This window comes from Phaethon aethereus, assembly GCF_964289735.1.
Source record: "Phaethon aethereus genome assembly, chromosome: 13".
NCBI lineage: Eukaryota > Metazoa > Chordata > Aves > Phaethontiformes > Phaethontidae > Phaethon > Phaethon aethereus.
Window position 1 is genome coordinate 1597860 of NC_138589.1, and position 16531 is coordinate 1614390.

General features: G+C 39.9%; 1 protein-coding gene across 1 annotated transcript in view; it reads right to left on the minus strand.

Moving 5' to 3' along the window:
* The window catches only part of RSPRY1 (ring finger and SPRY domain containing 1), a gene marked incomplete at both ends in the record, with an annotated part of 21999 nt that extends 9388 nt beyond the window's left edge, over positions 1–12611 (minus strand). Inside the window, 8 exon segments of the mRNA XM_082005500.1 lie at positions 772–795; positions 797–984; positions 1736–1802; positions 2176–2234; positions 3682–3808; positions 6531–6643; positions 8109–8161; positions 12265–12611. Of these exon segments, the coding sequence (XP_081861626.1) occupies positions 772–795; positions 797–984; positions 1736–1802; positions 2176–2234; positions 3682–3808; positions 6531–6643; positions 8109–8161; positions 12265–12611 (978 nt within the window).
* Positions 12612–16531: the final 3920 nt, after the last annotated feature.

Sequence of the window (16531 nt, forward strand, 5' to 3'; positions counted from 1 at the left end):
CATGAACTTGAACTAAGCCAAACCAGGCCTTCCTCCCTGCATCCCCTTTTCACACAGAAGGAGCAGAAGCATTTATCTTGCCAGGTGTCAAACTGCTGACACACGCATGTTAATTTACAAATCAGAGATCTTACATTAGGACCCTTCATATATCCCAGACTTGCTACAACATCTGTATAAACAGATGTTTAAAGACAACTGACATTGGCCTTCCGTAAGCTGGCTAAAGCCCTGTAAAGCCCAACAAGACCTTTTACCTAAATTTATCTAAAAGGCATTAGAAACTACAAGGTCCTTCAGAGTTGCTGCACCCTTGAAATCACAGCTAAACAAATGAATTTGATGACTGTTAGTCAATCTAAAAGGATAGATCTAGAAAAGTGCTTTGTCAAACACATTTCACTTGGGATCACAAGACCGTATCTTTACTTTAAAAAGTCTTTAATAATTCTTTGAGACTGTGCACTGCTGCAGTATGGTCACGGTAGCAACTGTCACCAGGATATGTCGGTAATCCAGCTGTTCCAGAGAGACAGAGCTGCACCATTTAGCTTCTCAGCACGTCTGCTGAAGTGTGGGTTACAGGAAATACGGTGCAAAGAAGAATTTTCATTGCAGCTCCAACTTGCAAACCACTTCCTTTCACATTTTCCTTGCCAAAATTTCCTTTCCACACTGGATTTATTTGCCACTCCCCCCCCCCCCCCCCTTTTTTTTTTTTAAAAAGAGTGATTACAAATGCAGTCAGGTATATTTACAATAAGTGCTTACACAAAACAAACACAAACTAGTCCTCCATCTCTTTGGAGAAATGATTACTATTAAATGAATCTATCCCTTTGTTATACCTACACAGATTGTCTAAACTCCACTGGGCACAGAATCCAACCTGGCGTTTTAAATAGTCTGGATTATCTGTCCATTTCTCTAGCAAGATCAGTTGGTCGCTAATGCACGATTCAGAAACCGTGATCTTATTTTCACCTGCAATTTAAGAGCAAAAAAGAATATTTGCTGTAAGTTATAAGTATATAGGTATCTATAGGTATAAGTTTAGTCAAAAATAGTAACATTCTACAAATGCAGTAGAACCTCCCTCCCCACCTTTAAACCTCATTATTACAAACAGCATGAAATTCTTTCCCCAAGCAGGTGTGAAATTAATTCAGCACTCAGGTACACCAGTTCTCAGCACAGAGCTGCACCATCAAGAGACTATTAGATCATGGCTGTTCTCCACCTCTCTAATACAGATTTATTTCTCTTCAAGTAACAAAGGTCTCATGTCGTAAGTCTTCATGTAGCAATTTCTGAGCTGAGAAGGACTGAGTTTCAGCAAATCTCTTACGGGTTTGTGGGTGGGGGTGTTATTAAAGCAGTAAGTATATTTTTCCTGCCTGCAAACACACAGTCGTAGCTGTTCTCCATCTCTGATATGGATTTATTTCAGTGACAAAGGTCTCATGTCATAAGGCCTTCTGTAGAAATCTCTAACTGGGAAGGACTGCGCTGAGTTTCAGCGAGTATCTCAAAGGTTTTGAGGGGTAGAGGGGTGCCACTAAAGCAATAAATATTTCTTCTTGCCTCTAACTGGACAAACATGTCTCTCTTACATTTGTATTGCCACCAATCCAGTCTCTCTCATGCTCCCAAGCGTGATCAGGCAAGGCAAGTGCCATTCATGCAGTAGAAGCCATAGTATGGCTGTTAAGAGCAGCATCAGGCTAATACTTACTTGTTTGTGCAAACTTCTCCAGTGCTATTAGTGCAAAAAGCATCACTGTAGGATGGGCCTGGAAGTTCTAAACATGGGCAGTAAGAAAAGTTATTTAATAAATACCCAGCACAGATGGATAGGAAAAGCTGTTAGACTGTCACAGAATGCTTTAGGTTGAAAGGGATCTCCAAAGCTCATCCAGTCCACCCTCCTGTGGGGAGCTGGTTTGAGTAGATCAGGCTGCTCAGTGCCTGTCCTATTGACTATTAACTTCTAATTATCTCCAAGGATGGGGATCCCACAGACTCTCTGGAATCTCAGCTTTCTAGAACATACATTACCAGTGTTTACCAAACATGACCCTAACTTTTCACAGTAGTAAAAAAAAAAAAAAAAAAAAAAAGACTGCATTACAATTGCTATGTGTGAATACATACAAAAAGATCAAAGACACTTACCAAGCTGTGAAGTAAATATTCCAATATGCCTGGGCTGAGTAAGCCTATACTCGCAGGACCTACAAGAACATTAAAGGTTAAATTCATCCATGGGAACTACCATAAACTCCTCATCGCACAGATCTTTTAAACACAAGGCAACAAATTAAAGAACATCGCAGCAAAGCGGAACTATAATATAGAACAACTACTGTTCCCAGTCAAATATTTGCTACACATTTAATAGTTACACAGTTACTGGCAAATTACAAACATACTCAGTTTACCTGCTGTAAATGGGTACAGAGTTCTAGCCACACTTCTGAGATTTTGAAGTAGAACTCCACCAGCCTCTGCTTAGCATTTTCATGCTCACTACTTCCAAAAAGAGACTGGCTCCGTCTACTTCCAGAGTCAAAGCATAAAGACCAGCTCCAATTATCAGTAGCCCAAAATAAGCAAAACTGAGCATCTAATATAGCCTACTTGATAGTTAATTATACGATTTGCAGCAGCACCATAGCAAACAGCCAGTTAAAAAAAAAATGCCCTGAAATACTGTCTGCTTAATCAAGAGGGATATACAAGAGGATCAAAGTCTGGCATCTATGAACTCCATCAAATTGCAGTGAGGTCCAACATGGCATTAACAGATTTGCTGCGTGAGCTGATACAATGAGATCTGTGTCCACTAACACAAAAGTAGACTGCGGATCTCATTCCGACTTAATATAATAGGGTAGAAGCATTACAGTACAAAAATGCTTCCTGCCCTTGTTCTTTACTTTTTTTTTTTGACAGAAATATTGAAATTATTTTTAATAACCATTAGGTGATACCTGACAATTGCTTTTTCCTCCTTTTCCTGTCCGCTTTCAGAAAAGGAGCCAAAAACTAGGTACAAAACAGATCGTCAGCAGGAAGGAAACTTAATCATCAGTTTCCAGCAGCGTACTAGAAGTGACAGGGAATAAAACGTTCTATACAAAAAGTCACCTTAAAATAGAATCCCAGCAATTTTCTTTTAAGTAACACAGAAGAGAGACTCTTTTCAGCCAACTACAATAGAACAATACATGTTTAGCAGAAAGAGCATCTTTCATTTTTGTTTCTATACAGCCTCCAAGACTACTAATTTGATACTCCTGCCTACTGGCTAAAGAACTACATTTTCTCAGTAATTCACACACAGCCAGAATAGGTCTACAGAAAAGCCTGATTACCAGAGCTAAGGCAATATACCATAAACAAACACTGATCCACGATTGCTAGCCACGCATTAGAAGGATTTAATCTTTTTAAGTATCTGGGATTGTGAATGGCTCATTCAGACCCATGCTAGTGAGTGTTCAACATTTTAATCAAGCAGTAGATTCTGTCACAGCTGTCACGCAAGGTCTCCCCTTGATGCAGAACGTTACTCAGCTCTAAGAAAACATTTCTGAACGAGTCTGTATCATGGGCACTAAAGCAGCAGGTGCTTCAGCGAGCCAAATGCAAGCTTTCAGAAGAATTCCACAACTTTACCTGCTAACTTCTCTGCTAAGCAGCCCAGTACTGCAGTTGTATTCCGGTGTTTGGCAGGGTGACAAGCGTCCTGGCAAGCAGCAGCTCCACTTAAGTTTAATATCTCCGTTAACTTTTGTAATGCATCCTGAAAAAGAAAAATCAGAAATCTTTTCAATATTACTGATATACATTTTTCCTCCAACTCAATATAGTACAACAAATTTTTTTTACACTATATTACTAAAGTCAGCATCATATTATAGACAGCGTGGGATGGTTATCTTCTGAGATAAGATAAAGAACTGATGGGAAGAAGAATTCAACACACCCAAGAGTTGCAAATTTAAAAATTTAAAATTACCACCAGATTGTTGGTCATAATTGCGATGAAAAACTTGGGACACTTCTGGACATACAACAAGTGAGCTACCTATAGCAAGAGGAACTAGATTAGTAGACCAAGGCAAAGAATACCACTCAGCACATATAGCACTGCTGCCATCTAATCTGCTCCCAGTGTCCTAAAACTCACACCCTTTCCAAAAGAAAAGGGCTGGTTTAGACTTTAGAAATCTGGACTAAAGAGACATGCCCCAAAAAAGAGCCCACATTCCCATCATAAATTTAGGATGCTGTCAGATCTACAGGACATCGTAAATGGTATTCTTGAGAGCATAAATGGCTTTCTGTAGTCACACTAATTTAGGAAGTAACCAATGAGGGTAATGTATCTAAAATGCCATGCTTTGACTTGTTTCAATCAGGCAGTATGGCATGGATAAAATTCAGGATAGATCTAGAGCATACCCTCCATTTTCAGAGTAGTTAGAGATTAATCTAGAGCCCCAACAAGTTACCCCACAGGGAGAACCCCACCCCGCAAAGTTCCAAATCCCCCTCAACTTTCCAGACTTCATGAAATTTTCAGCTGATTCAGATTGAAACTGCATAATCTCAGGCTAGGATCTAATTAAAATAGAAGAACTCCTCATACTGAAGTCACCAGCAGGCCATTTGGAGAAAGAAAAAAAGAAAAAAAAAAAAAAAAAAAAGAGTACTACCCAAGTTGAACATGTAAGTTTTTTTGAATTGTGTTCTGAGCCACACTCAAATCAGTTTACTGCGCTGGATTCTGAGGTTTGTACAGAGATAATGCTGAAAAGTAGTTATGTTCCCAAAAGAAAAGCCCAAAAACCAGAACTGATGAACAGGACTGACACTAAGTGGAAAGAATAGAGAAAGAAGAGAGGATGACTGAGCCACAGAATTGGGATGGAAAAGCCTCACTAAAATTATACTCTTGACATACTCTGATACCGCTTTTAGCCATTATTAGAACCGTCTCAGAGATCAACTATTTTGAGTTAAATAAAGCCTTTATAGAATAAAAAGTTTACTGCACTGCCATTGTAACTTTATAGCCTACAATAACAGAAAATGAAATACAGCCTGCTGCTGTTCTCCAGCTGTCACAGAAGCGGGGCACTGACGTAAAACCCTTAAGACCAAAAACTTAAAACTTATTCTGAATAGGAAGAAACTGAACAGCAGCAAACACTTTACTAGGCTGCATGTGACCAGCAGATCCCACAACTGCAGCTCCTTGTGCCATAAAGAGATTGCACAGGAAACAGAAACTCTGTGCACCCCAGAAAGAGGCACCTTATTCCTTTTGTCTTGTTAAGGTCAACTATTTCATAGCTAAATCCTTAAAATTAAAGTACCTAAATAAAAGTCACATGGCTTTCGAAAAAACAAATCATTTGATTGCCACGTACATTGTATAGCCAAACAAAAAAACCCCCAAAATCACTTTTCACATGGTGATTCACAGTGGTCTCCACTTCCTCATTTCTTTTTCAAAGCAAGCAAAATTTCTTCTTTCTGGCTTTGCTTGTCCTGGTTTTGCAGTCTGTGTGACAGCCATTATACAGTATTTAACTTGTTCAAAAATCTCAATGACTTTAATGAATAGCCTAGAGGAAAAAAACCCACTTTGGGTAGTCACAGAGCTTGACTAGCTCTCCTGCCACTCATGCATTTACGTAAGACAAAAAGCTACCAGCTTTTTATATCCCTAACAATGCAAATTGAAAACTAAAACTGGCAGCATAAGAAGTAGATTGATAAATGAAAGCTGCATTGATGTCATCATCAGTTTCTGATGAAATGAGATCATGACAAGCACTTGAAGACAGACAAGTTATCTGTACAATCATCACATTTAAAGGGATTCAACAACGGTTAGCATCTTGAAGCACGTGAGGCTCTCCCTAAAACACCTGTATCAACACAGTATGAACACCTCGGGTCATGTTTCCATCCCCAAAACACATTAGTGTTCCTAAAAAATAAAAGTATTCAAATTTTCCAAGACTGTATCTAGGTATTTCATAGTTTAAAAAAAAAAAGTCATTTGTTTAACTTAACACACCCACTTGTGTTACATTCCATGTGTGCAGGGCAGGAACAAATTCAACAGCGACTTGTAAATGAGCAGCCTTCAGAACTTGTGAACAAAACGGCAGAACTTGCACTGCCTTTGCAGCATCTGTACACCATCACTGCAGCATGCGTGCACCACACGGCAGGAGAGAGGACAGCAAGAAAAGCAGCTAAAGACCAAAGGCCTCTTGTTTTCCCCATAGACCAGATTTATCTCCCCGCCTCCCGCCGTGCTTCTAGCATTAAATAGCAATTAGATACCAAGTCACCACAAATTACTCAAAGTTGCAAGTTACACCCATTTCCGAACAGCTAACAGAGTCTTGCATCACTGGCGAAACCCACCCAGAAGCTATCATGGGTGTGGAAACCATGAATAACTGAAATTCAGCCACAGATAAATACATACGCTTTAGACTCACTTTTGTTGGCAGCGGACATTCATCAAGTAGTAGCGTTATAACAGCTGGTCCCAGAGGATCTTCTAATGGAATAACTCTAATTAAAGATTGGACAACTTCCAACCAGCCTTCATCTGTCAACCACAAAACAAAAGTAAGGCTCAGAATTAACACTGCAATTCCAAAGCGTTCAAAATACATCCATAAATGTAAATTGAAAAATCATCAAAACTACTGTGAGTTTACAGACACTAAAGAAAAAAAAAGTTTGCTTTTTGCATCAATGTCTTAGTTTGCAGTACTTTGAAGTTTAAATTCAAGGAGCAAAAAGCAGCTTGGGTAATAGTGAACACCTGTATTATTTGGAGAACGGTCCTAGCCCGACCAGAGCATCCTTTGGTTCACACTAGTATTAGGAAGGAACACTCATGACTAGTACGGACAAGCACTTTGTTCCAGTATGATACTCAAGAGTTCAGTGTCCAGTGTCAACTCTTAAGTGTTAAACGCTGCATCCACAATGACACTGAAGAAACCTTTCTTCTAGCCACAATCAGAGCCTTCCTCTTGAGTTCCCTCAATTAACACGGTCCTCAGAGGAACTGCATTATATTGTCCCATGCCTGGTGTTCTACAGAAAATTTGCTTTCCTAAGGAACAGCTCTCACTGTTTAAGGAGTAGACCAGGGCTTCTACTTGCAAGTAAACAATCGACATATAACATGTTAAACCACTAATAAAGGGAACAGATTGGGATTTACAAGCAAGCAGTTCCCTTAGAAGCAAAAATAAAGACAGTCTGTATTGGCATACAAGCGAGTGAGGTTGAAGAGACTTAGAGCTCCGTTCAACAATGTCAAGTAACATACTGGGGTTTGAGTTTTGTTAGCACAATCCACTGAAAGACATTTTACTGAATTGCTGCAATATCTAATCAGGTTGGTTAATTTATTTTGATATAGAAATACATTTCCTAAGATGAGTACCAGCTCTACTGAGAGACAAAAATTCACCTAAACCAAAAATTCGGTGGGAGGTCTTGAGCTGGGAGAATCTCTCCTATGGTAACAGAGATAAAACAGCCCTTGCACAAACACGGCTCATCTTGCAGGAGTGCTTAGGGACAGGGTTGGAACAACTACATCAACAAAGCAGAGGTCTAAGGACAGCAAAACCCAAAACCAAAAGTTACAAACTATTTGCCAAACCTGGAGCACGTGGGTTTAAACCACGTCTACATACATACATATATGGGTTGTTTCTGCCTTACTGCAAAGAGACATTCTTTGTGGCTTACGGTTTAATGCCATTACAATATGTTTGTGGCCACCCATTGGCTGGTCCTGGAGAGTTCACGTGAGAAGTTTAACAGAGTTCAAAAAAAACTCCGGCAAATGCAATGAGCTCAGTGAAGCTTCTGAAGGGCAGAACTGTATTTTGGATCCCACATCCCTAGAGCTACAGCAAGTTGTAACACATACTGCTAGCATGCGTTTTTCTTCGCAAAGAAAAAAGGGTCGGTTTGTTGTTTTTCTTTTTTTTTTTTTTTTCTTTTGCTTTGGAGTCACAACTGAAAAGCCCAACACAGTGCCTTGATACCTGTTTCTGCCATTTCATGCAACGTGATCATTGAATAAGGAGGCTCCTGGTCACTGAAAGAGATATTACACAGGTCAAAATTTATGCACAATCATCAACATAGTGCACCAAATAAAATGGTAATACACAGACAGAAAAAGAATCCATTAAGTATTTAACAAAAGAAAGTTACCTAGGCTGCAGACTGCTAATGCCATTTTCAGATCTGAAACACAGATGGGATTTGAGCCTTTTTCTGGCCCAAAGCCAACATCTGCACATCTACAATAGCTGATAAATGAAAGGGTGATCCATCTCTGCATGTCTAAAAGCTAAACATAATGCTTCGGCGTAGCGCTATTCATTAGCAGGGTTCCTCGGAGTACGTAACGAGAAACTATATGTCAGAGGTCATGAAGTGAACGAAGAGCAGTGCACAAGGGACGTCGCTTAAACATGATTTTTCCCCAGAAATTCTCTTCTAAATATATAAACACCTCCCCCCCCAACTGAAAGGCAAGCCACCTAACAGCAACAGAGACTTCAGACTCGTTAACAAGAGCTGTAAGAAATAGTTAAGGCAGTTCAACAGAAGATGTTTAAGCCGATTCCCCTTCCGACATGAAAAACGTAAGAAGTTCAATTAGATCAGTTCCTCAGTCTGGTTTGCTGGAGCAACGGCAAAAACCCATGGCCAGTGCTTATCATCTGCTTATCTGAGCAGGCGCTGCTGTTGAAAGTACATAAACCAAGATCTGAAAATCCTATTCAGCAAGCATCTCCAGGTCCAGACAGGCTTATGCAGCAACATGTCCTAAATGCTCTCTCCAGTGCTACTGCGGCATTGTGAACTAACCCCAGGCTTAGAATGAGATGTTCCACACTTCCTTTTGACCACACACCTCTGAAATGCAACCAGAAATGCTAAATGCAGATGGATTTTTAGAACATTTCAACACACATTAATCATGCAGATAAAGCTACCTACTTTGGAGGGATTAATTATAGGAGAAAAACCCCTCAGTTTTGACTAAAAATATGATTAAAATACGTGCCTTTCTTACAAAAAAATTAACACTCTCAAATATTTACACATGAAAATGCTGAAGTTTAAACACATTTTTATATTGCCATAACATTGGAAATAAATACCATCTCCCTCCCCGTCCCTTTGCTTCTTTTCTGGAAACTGATCTCCCCAGCAGGAAAAAGCAGTGCAATGATGCAAGCAGAATTACCTCAAGAGAAAGGATGTAAAAACTCAAAGAAAAAAAAAAAAGTAAGGAAAGGCTATGATAAAAAAGAAGGACATTTTTATCAGCAAGATTTCAGATTCTGTCATGGGTAGCAGGTGTTAGCAGTACTGGCACTGAGCAAAGAAGAGTTCTGTCCCATCGATTTGTCATTTTAACTACTTCATTTCCAAACATCCCCACCTTCCTCATTTGGAAACCAGAGAGTCATTTTGCAAATTTCGTCATTTGCAAGGCAGTATTTCATATAAGCTCCAAAAATTAATACTTCTTTTTCTGAGGCTAGGAAATTAGAAGCTTAACTCTTTCCTTCTAGGAAGGAGTTATCGCTAGACATAAGAGGAAGAAAAAAACCCAAACAAAACAGTGGTTAGATATGCTTTAGGTCCAAACTTTGAGATTTGTTAAAACAAAAAAAAACCCAACAAGAGAACCCAAACAAACAGCAAACAGGGAAAGCAACTGTTCATTACAGATCACAGTATAGCAACTTAATTTACAATTCACTTCAGAGTGTCCCCATGTATTAACTTTCAATACAGAATTTGGAAAAAAAAAAGTTGTCAAAAAAGGGTTTTGCCTTCCATTCTTGAGACTGATACTTTTGCTTTTTAAGGCTGTATTATCACACTGAAGCCTGTATTTCCAACCTGCTTTTACTTACATGGTTTCATTTTAGTTTGACTTTATTCTTGCACATTTTTTGACATGAAGAGATTTGTCAGGTTCCCTACCTTTTCCTTCAGTTGAGGTGTTTTGAAAACAAAATCAAAATAACAAAAACAAACAAACAAAAAAATTGGGCTCTAGGAAGAACCGGTAATAATGGAACATACTTATTCCTACAGTCGCACTTACACTGAAACACTGAAAAACCAAGATTTCTAGACAAGGATTTCCGCCCCCCCCCCCCCTCCCCCCCAACTGAACATTCCTATTAATCTAAAAAGGGCTATCATTAGCTTCAAGTCGAGGAGAAAGACTCCTTAAATTTTTTTCAAAGACATTTAGATAGCTTGCCTGGTGGACAGGCCCCTCCCATTATTCATAGCCATAAATCTTTCTCTTATCTGCAAGAACTTGTAATATGTAGCTGTGTTATAAAACCAGTTGTGTCTTATCAACTGCCTTAATATGAAATAAGGGAAACCAGTATAGCAGTACAGCCCACTTTTGGGGTCCCCAGGATGAGAAAGGCATTGCTATAAGTGAGTGTGTCTAGCAGAAGGTTACTGAAATAGCTGAGGGCTGCAGAACATGGCATACAAGCAAAAAGCTACGAGAAATAATCTGGTCATCCTTTTAACAGGGGGTAGGGGAGAGGAGAGGAAATCTTATTGCTGTCTGCGACTACGTAATTGGAAAAAGCAGAGAGGACAGAGCCAGACTCTTCTCAAAGGTGCACAGCAACAGGACAAGAGGCAACAGGGGTGTGTTGGAACATGGGAAATTCAAACTTTTAAAAATAGTTACTTATTTAAGACACAGGGGTGATCAAACACTGGAAGAGGGACCCAAAAAGGTGGAGAATCTCCGTATTCTGAAGGTGTTTAACGCTTGACTGGGTAAGACCCCGAGCCACCTGCTCCAGCTAGACCTGGGTTTTCAGTAGGAGGCTGAAGTGGATGAACTGCTGGAGGTCCCTTCCAACCTGTGTGATTATGTGAGAAAAGTATTTCACTGGGGCCTGTATGAAAAAAAAAAAACCACCCCAAAAAACCAATACAGTAGCTTCCGGAATTTGTCAGAAAGAGGACTCCAGGATCAGTGAAATAACTATGCTTATTGTCCCTCGGTAGCCTAGGAAAGCGCTTACAAGATTACAAAACTGACTGCAAGATCCACAGGAACAGGATCAACTATGCACAAAAGCATTGTGAAACAGCTTAAGGAGCTGAACTTAGGGGAAAGGGGAAGGCATGCGAGATTAGGGAGAGGCTTTCAAAAAAAAAAAAATTTTGCCATTACTTTAACTTAATGATTTGAAGACAGGCCACAAAACAAAACTGTTAATAAAAAAACCCTCGTAGATTTAAATGTTCAGGAAAAAAAATTTTAAGTCCTGGTATTTCCATTTAAAGCATTTTACAGTGGGAAGGCAAACTCCTCTGCAGGCACATTCCAGAGTAACAATGCAGGTATAAGAATCAACGCTCACATCCTGAGCCTCATCCACCCCAAACCCCAGCTGTGAAGCTACAACAGTGTTTTTCCTTCTGTTTTGGCCTTTCCAATTCCTAGCCTGCACCTAACCCTAAAGGTGATGAGCTAGTTTAACCGATCGTTTTTAAGGTCTTTTTAAAGCTTTGTAGAAAGCAACGCAAAACCAAGAAAATAAGGATGAATCCATAAATATCCCACACACCCTTAATGGCAGCTTTGAGCATGCGAGGAATGCAATACTGGGATCATGAGTTGAACAGCCACAACATGCGGTCTTTAAAAAGTAGTCAGGCTTAAAACTGGAACGAAAACCTCAGCCTGTTTATACAAGCTAACAAAGATCAAAGCTCTCAGTTTTGCTTAACCATTTCCAAAGAAGTAAATACAGCCTGAAAAGAGAAATCTTGCACAACAAGCAATTTTTAGGACAGAAGTTCCCAAACTCTGGAGTGTTCATTGCTTCCTAAACTGTACATCTATGCCAGGTAAGAAATACTGAGCACACTCCTCATCCCACCTGGGTGTAGGCCCGTACAGGAACTGTGAGAAAACTCCTCAGCTCCTGGAAGAGTCTGTACCTGGGCACTCAGGAGCTACTTCTATTACCTAGGAAAGGTGCTCCTCTCCTAAGCTTCCAGATGGAAACACGCAGCTGCTTCAGGGAGGGTCAGGTGCAGATCGGTGAGAGGATGGAGTCACAGTTTGAGAGGAGACAAGAACATTTTCATTCATGTTGGATTATTCCTTGAGGAGGTACTTACTTATCTACTAACGTCCGAATTACAGCCAGTGTGTCAAGTACTAGCCCATCCACATTCTGTTTTTTCCTTCTTGGTTCATGAGGCCCTCGACCCCTCCTGGGTGGACGGACAGGGTCCCTTGGGTGGCTTCTTGCTTCAGGTACGTGTACTCTGCTGTTCTCTGTTTGCCGACTCTGAGATTCCACGTTGTCTTCTGCTCCACTGTCATCGCGGCAAACACATGAGTTTCCCATATTGCTAGCCCCCAAGGCTCCCAGTAAACGGGGAATGTGGTGCTCTAGAGTCAACAGTAAACCTTGAAAAAGGCTTCTGCTAGCATAGAACACAACCAAAGCAACTACAATCATCTAGAAAGTTTTAAGAGTAATATTTGTGTGATCCTGAATTGTGATTTTTTTGCATTATAAGCGTTGCTACGAGCTGGAATGAATGGGAAGTTGGAGACTTAAGTTTCCGATATAATGGGTTAAAATACACATTGGTCATCCAGAAGGAGGTCTGAAAAAGCAAACCCAAAACAAGAGTCAGTATTACTACTTCTAATGAATAACAGAAGAATTCCTATTTTAGTAAACAGCCTAATCAGCTGTTTGGTGGATAAAGCACCTAGGAAATGTAAGGTTTGTACCTGAAGTCTATTGCAGGGAGGCAGAAAAGGAAGGAAGAGGAGGAGGAGGAGGAAGTTCACTAGGTAAGTAGCTCCCACCCACACAAAATTCCTTTCTACACTACCTAGTATTTCCCACTTCTTCCATGTTTTTTGGATGCAGAGGAACAACTTTGTCCTCAAATCTAGCACACTGATACCCTTTAAGTGGTAAGTATTAACAGTTTCATTTGTTCTTTACTCTTTATAGAGATATACTGCTCAAGCCACCCAAGTAAAGGCTGCACATTTAAGGTTCTCATTTCACATCCGGAATATTAAGTATCATTTCCAGACAGACTCTACAAAATAGCTTTAAACTAGTTCTTTACAATTTTGGCCACCTTGATGAACAATAGGTTTAACAGTGATCCGGAGTGTTTAGTCCATCTGCACATAAATACATCTTTGAAACGTGTCTACATCAACTGGATTCTCACCCAAAGCAGCACCAAGTACCAACCCTGAGATAAAGAGGAATTACAGACACCATTTTAATGCCTACAAACCTAACTGGGATTTTGAAAGGGCTGTTTTCTGTGTAGGTTGTATACTTGTTCTGATCTAGCCTCAACCCACTCTTCCCTTTTTGGGAACCAAGACCGTTTCAGTCATTCTTTTGTTCTTGACTCAAATGGTTTGGATCAAATACAGGCCTATTAGTAACTGGGATTGTAGGACAATCCCTCAGGATCACTGAATTGAGAACACTAGCGATAGCAAAAGGATTCAAACCCCCACCTCATTACAAGTTACTTTACAAGCCATAGGTATATTTCTATAGGACACTATATAAAGTCTCAGCTAAAATAAAGCCCTACAAAAGACATCATTTCACTATTTATGCACTTCAAGCATGCCAGAATAAGTATCTTTTAAGACTAGACTCATGTTATTCTTTTGAGAATCAAGATTAGCATTTAAGCTGGAAATTACAGTGAATATCATGCAGCAGGTTATTACTATTCTAAAATTACTAAATAATCTATTTAACAGCAGCAGTAGCACCATAAAATTAAAAGAAAGCCAAAAGATAGTTGTCACCTTTCAAATATGAAAGGCACCCTGCCATTGGGGCCAACTGGCAGCCATGCAACTGCTAGTTGCCATTTGGGACAAGATCATAACAACATTATTTGGGAAGCCAGACACTGGTCACATAAGCAAGTCTCTGGATGTACAGCTGTCACTGAAAAAGCACTTCAAAAAAGCTCTCAGACACTTCTGGAGGTTTGAAGTGAGTTTTCTTTTAGCATGGTGAAAAGTTCAGTATTAAGAAATTAACTGAAGGCTAACTAAGGGGGGGGAAATCCCTCAAGGGGTATTAATTGAAAAAAAAAAAAAAAGAAACAAAACAAAACAAACAACACCAAACAAGACCTTGACTTCTGCTTCAAGAAATTCCTAAACCACAGATCATCACAACATGCTTGCCTTATTCTCTAAGCAGTTTCACCACAAAAGGTGGGACACCAGGCTCAGGAATCCTTCCATCTGAGCCAATACAGCTGTTACCTTCTCAGCGAGCAAGTAAAAAGTAGATGCAAGGGTGCCAGTACAGGCTGCATGGATCTTAAACAGAATTGTGTAACATCACAACTGGAAAAGGTTGGGGGGTTTTTGGTTGGTTGATTGTTTTTTTTAAAGAAGAGCTAGTTCTCTTAGATGCAAAACATGTCTTCCAAAGGAAAAAACATGCACGTATTTATGAATCCTGATCATTTAAGGGTATTTTAGCAACTTCTGTTACTATAGGTGTAAGATTGCATTGTTAGTATGTTACAGATTTAGAATCTGAATTTAACTAAGCTGTTCTGTAGCTTAAGAAAATGTTAACTCTACCCTGTCATCAAAATAAGTATGGAAAAGCTGTATTTTAGGTAATAGCAATGAATGAAAACCTACCTAAGGAAGTAAAAATAGACATAAGTCACGATTAAAACTGATTATTGAAACCTACAGTTTTTTTGTTTGACAACTTAAAGCATAATTAAAAACAAGTGATCACAACCGACTCACCCTTAGGTACGTTTGGTTCAGGAACAGTTGGGCTTGCTCACAAAGCGCTGTAACAGAAGTCGACTGTATTCTTCAGGGCACAGATGCAGTTGTACCTGGAAAAGCAGTGCTCTATAAGCCTTTATCGTGGGCAGTGAGCCATTACGGTTGAGTCTGCTTTCACTTTTAGGAACTACACTGGAGAATCCCTGAAGACAGAGGGAAAAGAACAAACAATTCACTTGGAAACCACCACTAAGGTAGATGTGTGCCACCTCCTCCCTACACCCGCCACGACATCAAGCCATGCTGTTATTTTCAACCACATTCAGCCTTTATGGGGGAAGTTTTCTCAAGGCTTCAGAAACCAGTCTGCCACCTACTAGCTTTAGGACTAGACACAGCTACAGAAAACCCAATCTGTTGTTTTTACAACCTCGGTATTCCAGACACCTTAGCACCAAGTGCAGAGCACTGAGCCACTCCCCCCCTCAAACTACTGCTTACAGGAGGAAGAAGGGAAGCAATAATATCTGGTCCAGATCGAGTAGGGACAGCAGAAAATAAAAGCAAATACACTATAAAAGTTGATAAGAGAAAGGGAAAGAGAAATGACAGGATAAACTCCCTTATTTAGTAAAGAGCTGAGTTTGACAGCATTCACTTGGCTGTTGCTTACCATCACGTACAAGGAGTTCATCGTCAAGCTTCAAACAAACTGAAAGGCTAAGTAATTAGGAACATAAGGTAGAAGAGATTGCTACAGATCTGCCTTGCAAACCAGCTTGTCTGGACAGAGAACGAATGCACGAAGACAAGTTCTGAAGTGCAAAGGAAAAGCTTTTTAAGAAAAGGCTTTTAAAACAGTGATGTACTAGGTTGCATTTGAGCTGGCATATTTAAGGACAGCTTTACAACACTGCAGTGAACTGTGACTTTAGCATCATCCCAACTCCCTCACTCTCACTTCTGAAGGAAAGAGGATGGAGACCCCAGACTTCAGTTCATGTCAACTGCAGGATGGAACTGGGAAATACGGTAGAGGAGGGAGATGCAAGCGATGAGAGTGAGGAATTCCACTTCTGTTGAAACTCGGAGACCTCAGTGACACAACCAACACACAAAAAACTAGAAGCACTTCACACATCATGAAAGATGAAATATACTATTGTTTCAGTAAGAGGCAACAATCTCTGCATACAGAGATGCAAAGAAATTTTAAAGTTTAACTTCAAGCCTGATTTTTGCAAATCTCTGCTCCTCAACAAAACCTGGACATGAAAATAAGTATTTTTGGAACACACAAAAAAGTAACAATCTACTTGTAAATATTGTGCAAATAAAAGAGAAAGGGTTTTTTTAAAGACTTTGTCTAAAAGAAAAAAAAAATTTCAAGGAACAAAACAAGAATATCACAACAGCAGCATTAAGACAAGCCAAGATAAGCCTCCTGTCCTAGCTGGCAGCAGATCCTTAAAGCCAGGCATAACAGCAAGTGGATGGTAATAGAGAAATAGGCTCTTTCCTAGCGTGCTCACCCGAGAGTCAATAGCTCAGCCTCCTGAGACAAAGGCCACATGTTTGTTTGGCTGTTAAAACACAGCTAAGGAAGAGAACTAGCCT